General features: G+C 43.5%; 1 protein-coding gene across 1 annotated transcript; it reads right to left on the minus strand.

Moving 5' to 3' along the window:
• Positions 1-490: 490 nt before the first annotated feature.
• Positions 491-11237, minus strand: LOC116257063 (transcriptional regulator STERILE APETALA). The gene is made up of 2 exons (XM_031633678.1): positions 10607-11237; positions 491-2111 (listed from the first exon to the last, which is right to left on the minus strand). Exons 1-2 carry the CDS (start codon positions 10832-10834, stop codon positions 981-983), a joined length of 1359 nt encoding a protein of 452 aa, XP_031489538.1. The 5' UTR covers positions 10835-11237; the 3' UTR covers positions 491-980.
• Positions 11238-11569: the final 332 nt, after the last annotated feature.

Consider the following 11569-nt stretch of genomic DNA (forward strand, 5'->3'; position numbering starts at 1 on the left):
ATAAAAATTAAAACGAAGACTACGGATGACTTGCAGATTAGATTCTCTCGTTATATAAACAACTAGGGTGAATCATGCTAGATGCATTAAATATTACATGGCCTTTAATGTAGGGAGGAGGCTAGCCACAAGCAGATTTTTAAACCGTATCATGTGCAAGTTGATGATTAATTTATGCGCAGAAACAAGCACGAACAAAGGCAGGAGTATCATGTGAAAGTTGATGATTCGCAAGCACAGCAGTCAAAACCTCACCGAAAATGCAGCCATGTGCCATGATAAAAGAATTGCCAGTGAACAAAGAGAGGCCTAGCTACTACCCCAAAATACTCTTTGATCTACAACGTTTACTTTCGGTAATTCCATCCAGGGAATATCCAAGCAGAGATGAGAATATTTTTCACCTTCCTCTCTCTCTCTCTGTCATATTTCTTCACTTTACATAGATGCCCAAAATATAACACACAGTACTGGAGCCTCAGCAACAGAATGATTGAATAACTAGTCAATACAAGGAGAGTAGGTGCAGAAAGAAGCAAGAAAGCATAATCCGGATGAGAATAGATGGCGCAAACCTGCACCCTTGGTTACAAAACTTCTTCCCCGAGTCAAGTACAACCAACAAAAGAAATAGTCCCTACATGTTCTTCCCCACAGCCAGAAAACCAAAAACCTCATGACATCCTAAAGAATCATGTCTGCTTAATCTTTTAGATACAATCTTCCCCACGGCACTAAAACGAAAAGGTGTCATGCTCCGGTTCTAACAAAAAAAAGGAAAACACCAACATAATGTATGAAACCCTAATAATTGGCGCCTTGAAGCAGCAGCAGCAGCATTCTTAGTTCTCTTTTCCCTTGTTTAGCAGCGCTAGCCGCATGTTTAGGCATCAAAAGAAACACGATCAAGTTCATGAGCTACAGCCGATTTCAAGATCTTGGCTCACATTTTCCAATCTGATGCCGAGAACAGGCAGCTCTTAAAACAGGGCTCTGAAGTCCCAGAGATGCACGCCCGTGCTGGCCGAGCACCCGGCGACATGCTCGTCGTCGGCCACCAAATCCGTCCCGTCGTCGATCCCAAACTCCAGATCATAGAGAAATTCACCAGCCTCCGCATCCCACACGCTGATGGTTCCATCAATGGAGGTAAAAGCGTAGCCACTGTTCAAGCTGCACAAGATCTTGACTTGGGCAACGTCTATATCCCCAAGATAGAAGCTGCAGACCTCTTCCATGCCCCTCACCTTCGCCACCTTCGCCACGCCATTGGCGTAAACCATCAAGCACCGATCCCCTTGGACGTCCAGTGAGTCAACAACAATGCCCTCCTCGGGCTCCTCTTCACTGAGCACGAATCCGCCGTGCTGCAAATCAAGGACGACAGCCTTCGACGCCGTCACCGCCACTGCTAGATGCTCGTCGGCGACCCTAACGCGTCCAAGCCGATGGTTCGGCTGCGGCTCCGTCAGCAATTGCCAGCCGAGGACCGCTTCGGGGTCAGTAAGGCCGCCACCTATGAAGCTGATCTCCTCTGTGACGCCGTTCCATATGTGGAAGGCCCGGCCGGGGGCGCCGGAGAAGAGTCCAATCCACCACCGGCTGCAGCCAGCGAAATCGATCAGAAGGCCGTCGTCGTAGACGCTGCCGACGTGCGCGAGGCGGGAGTTCCGGCCAGGGATCATGCCCACGCAGACGTTGCCGTCGAGGGAGGCGAATATAACATTGTTGCCCCTCAAGACGATACCGGAGATGCTATGGGAGAAGGGACCGAGCCTGTCTGGGTTCGTTGGCCTGAACCTACTTACCCAGTGGTTCGAGCCCATGTCGAAGACCCGGACCGACCCATCCAAGAAGCCGCAGGCCAAGTAAGCATCGGACAGTGCCACTCGCAGACATGTGTTCCTCCGGTTTGCGCCGTCGGTGTTTCCGGCGAGCTCAAGGGGCGTATACGTCGCGCGGCCGATGTGGAAGTTGAGCGCCGTCCGGTGGCGATAAACGTAATCGTCATGCCAAGTCGCATGGGATCGACGGCTCATGCCCCATATCCGGCGGTGAAGGGCCTGCCACAGCAATTCGGAACCAGATATTGCTCTCCATTGGGAGCAAACCTGCACAAGTGTGAACAAGCGAAAATTGGATTATATACAAGCCAGTAAGAAACCATATTCTTCGCCGACCAACAATGACAAAATCGACAGTACCTTGTTGCATATAACAAATTTGCTCCACTCCTTTTATCCATCTTTTCACTTATACCAATTACAGAGAACCCAAATTCGAAGGACAAGGACATAAATGATTTCATATTTGACAAATAAAGGTTTAAGTTTACACATACGAAAGCATCATATATTTTATAGAAGTAATAACCAAGTTTCTCTTTCTCTCTTCTCCCTCACCGTATATATAAAATGAAGAGGAAAGCTAGATCTCCCATTAAACAATCCAAATAACTATATCAATGTCCTTCATTTATCTAATGACAACAAAACTAACAATAAAACAAATCCAACTGTCTTTCATTTCTTGTTTGCACACAGAACTATTATATATACATGCGCCTCAAGATTCATGCCACGGCAACTTCTGGCTTTTGAGCCTTCAATATGACAAGAAGGCACAATTGCCAACGCTGTTATTTGCTAAATCTCTCTCTCTCTCTCTCTCTCTCTCTCTCTCTCTATATATATATATATATATATATATATATATATATATATATATATATATATATATATATATATATATTATATGAGCAAAATAAAATCATGAGTATTGATAAATGTTCAAAGGATGGAACAAGACAAGCCACTTGCCATGCATTTTATTACAGTATAGTTTCGGTCCTTGTACTACGTTGAATTCATTGTTTAAGAGGAGGGAACCGATGCTTCCAAAATAAATTAAACAAAGCACGAAAAGAATCAACTTATAGTAAGTAAGTAACACCAAGGTCATCAACACTCGAGGGATACACGTCGGCAGACTACACGTCCGACGTCAGAGAGATAAGTAGGTTATTTACACAAAAATAATTTCATTAGTTTTCACCTTTTTTTTTTTAACATAAAGTGCTTCTTAAACTTTGAAATTTAAAATAACCTAAACTTTTAGCTGAAAATTCCAAACTCCGCCAAGTGATGAAGACCATAGAAAAGCTGTTCAAGACTTTTTTGGAGGTTGGTTAAACCACATATCTTGGACGCGGGGAACACCCGTGTCTTGTTCTTCCCACTCTTGGGACACGAAGAACAGTTCATCCTGTTGTTGAGGACGGACGGCATATCCACCCGTCTACTGACATGAAGAACATGTCCAAATCAAACGTCCTTTTATGTTCTCAAACCCAAAGATGTGCACTTCAAAAGAACAATGCCATTGTTACCGAACGCCGGTTTAATCACATTAACAGCATGGGTTCACTTGGCGCTTCCACAAACCTTTATCTCGGCTGCTTTCTTTCATCCATAATAAAGATGCCAACATTTCTTTAGATGGGTGATGCCATGTCCAGTTAAGCTTTAAATTATTTGGAAAAGAGAGTGGAAAAACCATTTTTTAGAAATAAAAAAGGGGTTTCATTTTTTTAACAAAAAAAAGGATGCTAGAACAACTCTGCTGACGCGGTCAAAAACTCATGCAAACAATTTCATAAGGATTTATTTTGCCGGCAATACCCATTCAAGTACAAGTTTTATCACCGATTGTTTTTCTCTATTTGCGAAGAAAATATGAAACAAATTTTATATAGTTCCATGGTTCCGGATTAAAAATCTAAATTAGGATTGAGAAACCAATTAAAAAGGTAAAATCTCTTCAGGGCGAGACATCAACTTCGATAGCGCATCTTCATGATCCCCAGAGGCAGTCCAACTAAAATCATGCATATCTCCCTATCTTTCTCTCTCTCTCTCTCTCTCTCTCTCACACACACACACACATATATATATAAACATTGGACACACTAGGAAAATACGGACAACACATTCAAAGACAATTTTGGAAATAAAAAATATGAAACTTTTGAAGCAGAAACACGGTAAACATTAACTAGTTAAGTTAATCACGTTTCTAAAGTCTAGTTCATGCTGCTAAGCGGTTCCAGCTTGAGCATGTTTTTCTTACCGGTTAGCATGATTTTCTCAGAAATTTCTGAGTATTTTTCATGTTCAGCTAGGCGTTTGGAGCAACATTAGCCCATGTAAAATCAAAAGCTCTCCAAGAAAAAACATGCATCTTACAAACCAAGTTTAGGTCAGTGCTTAGAAATGTTCTCTTCTGGGTAGCTTGGCAGCATTAACAACTTGCAAGTGTTTCATGAATCTACTCCAAAAATTGTTGCATGGAATATCGGCTCTAGTGTCCGATGAACCTACTCCAACCTTACCTTTGGAGCAAAGCCTCGAGACACCCAGAAAGATACTTTGTTGCCAAACGACCTCTTTAGCCAGTGCCTTCCCACAATTTGAGATGTGTAAACATAACTTTGGAAGACATTCACACTGACACACATAGACAGAAACATGCTAAACCAGTCGTATTTTCAAAACTGGCCTCTATTGATTACAAAATCTTACAAAGCTTACACAGATTTAAAAATCTAATTATCATAGATCCATTACATTTTTGTTCATGAAACTCATATGCGGACAATAGGCTACACACAAATGAAAAGAAGAGATGGAGACTGAAAATTCTTATGGAGGCATGTTTATGTGGTGAAGAAAGAAGACCACAGCTAGCTTATAGAGATTTCATTATTGCAATCTGACCTTATATATGCATTCAACGTAATTTATTGAAACCAAACCTTACGTGTACAATTAACTATCCTAACCCATGTGGTGGGCGCAGCTAGAGATTCTATTATTGCAGTTGGACCCTTATATATACAATTAAGTAAACCTAACCTATGTGGTGAAGGCCACGGCTAGATCTTTTATTATTGCACCGAACCTTATATATTCATTTAGTATCTGTGTATAAATTCTTCTTCCATGCATTACTTTGGGTTAGACGGGTCCCCACCACGTCATGTGATGAGAGACAGACTAGCTGTTGAGCAAATGGAAGTCTTCAACTCAAGGGGTCATGGTTGCAAGGCCGGAGCCTGCCATGCCTCATGTTGATGAGTATGCGTCTCCCAGTAAAAAGAATCTGGAGCGTTTGGATGGCAGCGATGTTTTTGAGGCAGAACTTTGGTTTTTGGAAGTGTTTGGATTAACATGAAAAATGGATTTGCCCACAACTTATTTTTCACAAAAACTGGTTTTGCACAAGGAAGTCCAGGTTATTATTCACAAAAAACACGAAAACCAATTTTTAAAAACCACTTAAAAAACTTGGTTTAAACCAAGTTTTTCAAAAACTGGGTTTTGGAGGGTGTCATCCAAACACCCCAGTTTTCCTTCATTTTCCAAAGCCATGCAAATATCTAATTAGAGATCAAGATTTTTGATAATGTAACTGCGAATATAAATAGCCCTACAGGTATTTTTCAGTGACACGCCGTATATTAAAATCTATTGCACAGGCAAATCACAATTTTACGTTAAAAAAATGCAATCTATTCTTTGGTCCTTTTAAAAGAACAAGGGAAAGAACTTATGTGGCTGAATGGCAAGGAAACAACTTGCACCTAGAGGTTCCCAATTAGTGTGATGGAAAATATAGACTATGTGCATTTTTTACATAATATAGAGAAATTATGTACATCGGCCATAGATATAGTCAGGCATAGTTGCTTTAGTAGGACCCCACTTGCGTCATATTTTAACATAAAATCACAAATTTTAAAGAGACTAAGTTTTGGTACATATAATTTGGACCACTAAATTTCAACCTCCTAATTTGTTGAGTACTATAATCACATTGAGGGTTGATCACTTGGAACAATCCGCATCAGATCGCATGCATAAATTTACTAAGGAACACCACCTCTACATTAGCTAAATTATGCGACATAAAACTGTGAGCAGAAGACATTCTTCTCTGGATATAAGAAAAATTTGTTGCTTATTATTCTGCTGAAGACAGGCCCTGGAACAAACAAACGCACCAAAAGCTTTTAATCGCCATGTCTAATTGGCTAGATTAATGGAACACCCTTACAAGGCATTTCGAACATCAAAAAAAGGGCAGTTCTTAGTAAGCAAAGAATACAATCCATTGGTAGAACATGTTCTTTCAAGTTTCTGAGTCAGAGATCTAAATAAGAAACGAGAGAGAGAGAGAGAGAGTATGACTATGATCATGACTTACTGAAACACTAAAAAAATTTTAATGGCCCCGAACAGGGATGAGGTCCGCGCCCACCGGTCAGTAAAAGTATAAAAAGAAGAAACAAAAAGGGGGACGAGACGCAACCACACAGACATTCCAAGAGTTTCTACCGATTAAACAAGTCAGAATCTGGTAAAGATAGTCCATTTAAAAGACAAACTCTGGACATGAGTTCTTTTGGTCCCCAAAATAACAGCGCGTGAAAGAACCGACGGAAGATCAGCACCAGATTTTCCCAAATTCCCACCGCAAGTCAGACGATGGCGGTGAACTGACTGACCTTTCCGATCATAAAGTTGAAAGGGAAAACAAATTCCTGCTCTACTGTCATCATACTATCATCATATGCAACGTGAAGCGTGAGAAGGAAAGAAGGTAGAAAGCACTCCCACATTCTAACCGACCGAGGTGTTGCCCACAAGCAGACCAAAACTGTACTCCCATCACATGTGCGACGGTGTTCTGTGCGTATTTATTCGTTTCTATATCGAGAAAAACTATTTTATTAGTGTTGGAGAAATGACAATTCCTTGCCATCCTACCTCTCTATGCCCCTCTATCATCTATTCATAGGTTCTGTACTTTTGGTGTAGGCTGATTGACAGGACTTTAAAGTAAATAAATAGGAAAATTTATGATAGCCAAGCAGCACCTCTCTCTCTCTCTAAACTACTTCTCTCTAAAATACTTTTCCTGTCTTTCTTCTTTCTCTCTCTCTCTCACATCATTCATGCCCTCGAGAAAGCGAAGACGCACACAATCACTTTCCCAGCCTTTTGACCGGGAATTCAGGCAGTTTCTTGAGCTGCCCAACTGAAAATAAGAAATGGAGGGGAGGGGAAGAAAAGAGGAGAGACAAGGTGAGGAAGGTGGGGGTGGGGAAAACCACCATACAGTTTGTGCGTACTTGATCTGAATTGTCTTGTAATTCAGAAACAAGAGACAAAAGACGTCAACTCAAGCTTTACCCAACAAGGGGTCAAGCCGTACAGAGCCTCGGGTGTGATCTACGCTTGTACTGTTTTCTTTCATACAAAGAACATATACACGGAGCCATGAGGCAAAGCGACCGGTGGGAAAGGCGAAACAGAAAGGGGGAAAAAATATAGAAAAGAAAATTGAAAAGGTGAAAGGGAAAGGGAGAGAACTCGAAAAGAGAGATCAGAAAAAGCAGCCGTTGCAGAACAGTGAAATAAATTTCCATCCCCTTTTTCATAAAACTACAGGACAATATAGAGTCTTTGAAAATTAAAAAGATGGTCAGAAAGAGAGAGAAGGCCAAAATCCTTTCTTCCTACGTGATACCAGGCAAAGAGTTTCTGCTTTTATTGTTCCTACCCTCTGTTTCTTAATGAGTTTTAAATCAGAAAGACAGACATGCAGTGGTACTGGAGTTCAGTTTAATGGGGGAGTCAAAGGGAGAAAATGACGACCCAATGGGAAGAGGCAGGCAGGAAAGAGCATACGTAAACCTCCAGTAAAGCATTGATCACGTGAGCGCACAAGTGATAGAATTTCTCTCTCGGCTTTTCGCCACGGCAGAAGTACACCTCATGATTCTATAAGGAAATATTTGCCGCGCCGGCTAAGTCCACTGCCCATAGCCGGACTAAGTCAAAACAGTTTGTAAGAGAACAGCAAAAAAGACTGAAAAGGAGGAGGCATGGACTCGGAATCCGCCATTGCCTGGCCCTTGGTGGCTCGTGACTGAGCCCTCTTGGAGAAACCTACTGCTCTGTCCCTGTGAAAAGCAAACATGATCGTACCAATTGGTACCACCAGGGAGCAGGCGCTGGTAGTAGCCATCCCTTTTGTTGTGAGATGTAATGACATGCAGAGAAATGGAGGGTACTCAACTCCTTCAAAGCATATTGACCTCTCGAATATGGAATAGACAGGGCAGAGAACGGCATCGATGGAAAGGTAACAAAAAGTTCATGAACCACATACTAGAATTGGAATTGGAACTGGAACGGAATACTGAAATCTCCATGAACCTAACTCGAGTCGGGAATTTTTCGGTTCCCCCTTCTTTTCGAAGGGTTGCGTTTCATCGATTGATGCCTAAATGTATAAGATAACCAGGATTCAGACGGCAGCCGAGTGACCAAACATTCAAAGGCAAGGTATTGTGGGCGTTAGGTCATGCGGTTACCGAAGAGAATTGGAAAAATTATCCACTTGTGCAGGTAAGACTATGATGGGTACACAAGCCTAACTCTAAGGCGGTCAAGGCCAAAATTAAAGAGTCCCCACATCTCAGAAGACGGCGAAGTATTCAAAGTTGTGAATCTAGGATCATATCTGCCCTAGAAAAGCCCACCAACCACATGCATGTGACACATGCAATATTAGCGTCTAAATAGAAAAGTGCATGTGGTCCTCTACCCTTGATTTCATACGCCAACTCTCCGTGATTAGACAAGCATTCAGATCATGACGATGAGTGGAGAGATGATGACAGGAAGCTCAACGCTAGCAAAGGAATATGCTATAAACTGTGGGATTATACATGTTTGGCTGAGTTTGTATTCTAGGCGCACAATTGCACGTTACATGATGGTGATGGTGAAGATGATTACATGGATGATAGCGATGATTACATCAATCATAAAACGTAGCCCGCTCTTGCGCTTTCACAGATCATTACTGCCCAACTCGTAGGCATCCATGGTCAAAGAAAGAAGGTAGGGAAAGGAGCTAATCATGCAGTAATTTCATGAAAAACTTCCACGCGTTTCCGTTTTTTAAGTGTGTAACAAGTATAGCTACATAAGTAACTAGCAGATAGCACAACGCAGATGAACATAGACTTCACAGGCTAGAAAAGTTTGACCCATGCTAGGCACAAACATAAGACTGACACCCCTTTGGTCATCACTTCAACCGAGAGAGAGAGAGAGAGAGAAGAAGCGCGCGCTCTCTACTTTGAGACTTGGAGGTGCGGCGGGTGACAGAGAAGCGAGCGGAGCAGGTGACAGAAGTGAGCGGACGGGGGTGGGGGGCTTCTCCCAGCGGTGGCGATGATGATGATGATGGCGGTTGTGTAAAATTAGGAAAGGGGTGAAGACACAAGCAGACAAAGGGAACGGAGAGGGAAAGCACAGTTTCCAATCAACAGAAGAATGAACACTAGTAGATCCCACCACAGCCGATATTACTACTGAAAGGACCGAAACGTACAGATAATGCCCAAGAGATCTTTTAACACTGAAACCTGCTGTCATCGTGATCTCTCTCTCTCCCTCAGTGCGTCGCCCAGATGAAAAGAATGACAGTCTTTTAGGGCGATTCCAGTATTAGCAGAAAGATAGCCAAACAGGAGAATCCCTCCCCAATCCCATTGACAAGGAGATGACAATGAAGGAATAACGACCAAAGGCTTCTCCCGCCCACTTACACCTTACTGGGTGCTCTCTCTCTGTCTCTCTCTAGGGAATCGAGAACCCCTTACCGGATGCAGAATGATGTGTGCAGTCAGCAACTAGCCAAACACAGAAGGTCGGACTGGAAATGGAAGCATTCCCTTTCCCATAAGAATGCTCCCAAAGGAAAAGACGCTCAAGCTGATTGCGTCCACGAGATATACAAGGAAAATAAAAAGGAGGAAAAGAGCTTCTTTCCAAATTTTAACCGACTTAGAAAGAGAAAGCTCCATGAAATTACAGCGACGCCATGGAAATAGAGAGAGAGAGACCGACGCAGACGCATTTATTTTGAGGACAGCGCGTTTCGCAGCGAGAGAGACGTCCGTAAACTATCAGTTAACAGTTGCAAAAAAACGAAAAACAAAATAGATCACTCTCAGACAGAATCGCGGCTACTGAATGATCAACACTGTTTATGAAAAGAAAGCTGCAAACAATATATCAAAGAGAACAAGATCACAAAAAAATAAAGAATAAAACTATGCTATTCGAAAGAGAAACGCAAAAGCACGCGAGCAAGGTCCACGAAAACCTGAAGAATTAAACAGAATCGTTCCTTCTCGTCTTTTTTCACATTCTGTTTGTAACGAGAACGGCAAAGAAAGCCATGAAGACGGAAACCCTAACGCCATTTGATCAACGGATGAAGTCTCCCTAAAGAGAAACCGCAACCTTGCGGGATTCCCAAACCAGAAACCCGGAAGATCACGACCGATAATCCTCAAGTCTAAAACCGAGACGATCGTTCGCCCGCGATCCCGTTCCCCGTTTCTACGTTATGCATTTCGTTCTTCTCGCTTTTCTCGTTTGCTTTTCCTTTTCCTGCGTTATCTTGCGTAATGCGCAGGCCAGAGAAGAAGAAGAAGAAGAGATGATGGATCGTGAGTACGAACCTGGAAGATGTTGGCGAGGGCGTAGCCGGCGGCGAGCCGGCCGCCTGACCGAGCCGCGTCCGTGGCGACCCGGACTGCGAGCGACTCGAGAAACGGCTCGGGCCAGACACCGTTCGCCCTCCTCCGCGTCGACGCCGAGGACGAGCCCCGCCTTCGCGACGACGACTCGGCGCCCCTCGCGCCTCCGTCCTCCGTCTCGTCCTCGGAGGTGGAGGACGCCGACGACATCCCGTCTCGTCTCGCCGGAGAATCGTAAACCACCGGAGAAACAATCACAAAGAGGGAGCCATCATCAACAAAGAAGAGAAAGAGAGGGGAAACCCAGGGAGCGATGCCGAGGCTTTAAATATTCCGCCATTTCCCGCCAGCCGGTGCCACGTCAGCTTCTGCACAGCCCAACTCGCCGTCCGAGGCCGTCCGGGAGAGGGAAAGAGTGAGCAGGTGAGGGGGAAGAGTGTGGGGCCCACCCCTCCTCCCCCTCTCCCTCTGCTCAGTTGCTCGTGCGGAGCCGGCCGTCACCGGCCGCCAACGGGGTCTCGCCACGTCGCCGGCGGTGAGTGGCTGCCACCGAGACGGTCAAAGTAAGAGATAAAGAGAGAGAAAGGGACGGCACGAGCCACAAGAGAGCGGCTCGCCGTTCCCTCCCTCCGCCGATGCCTAACTTTTGCTTTGGATGATATGACCCCGCCCGACTCTCCCCGGGTCCCACCGAAAAAATAAAATACATTCAGAAAAAAGGAATTTACTTTCTTTTTTTTTTATTTTATTTTTTAAAGATATAAAAATACCAAAAGGGACACGAAGCGGCCACCATGGGAAGGGCAAAGTCGTCACCCCATCTACCCTGCACCAGTTGTTCCGTATCGTTTTTTTCGCTCATTAGGAGGCGCTCTTAGTTTTTGAAATAATCTAATTTAAAATTTGTTTTATTTTATTTTAAATTTTTTTTAAAAAAATAAACTT

The sequence above is a fragment of the Nymphaea colorata genome, chromosome 7, assembly GCF_008831285.2.
Source record: "Nymphaea colorata isolate Beijing-Zhang1983 chromosome 7, ASM883128v2, whole genome shotgun sequence".
In the NCBI taxonomy this organism is placed as follows: domain Eukaryota; kingdom Viridiplantae; phylum Streptophyta; class Magnoliopsida; order Nymphaeales; family Nymphaeaceae; genus Nymphaea; species Nymphaea colorata.

Excerpts from the sequence above, each read along its gene's own strand:
- LOC116257063 (XM_031633678.1), bottom strand. The coding sequence starts at position 10,834 with ATGTCGTCGGCGTCCTCCACCTCCGAGGACGAGACGGAGGACGGAGGC. Across the intron at positions 2,112-10,606 it reads CCCTCGCCAACATCTTCCAG|GTTTGCTCCCAATGGAGAGC; the intron begins GTTCGTACTCAC and ends ACACTTGTGCAG.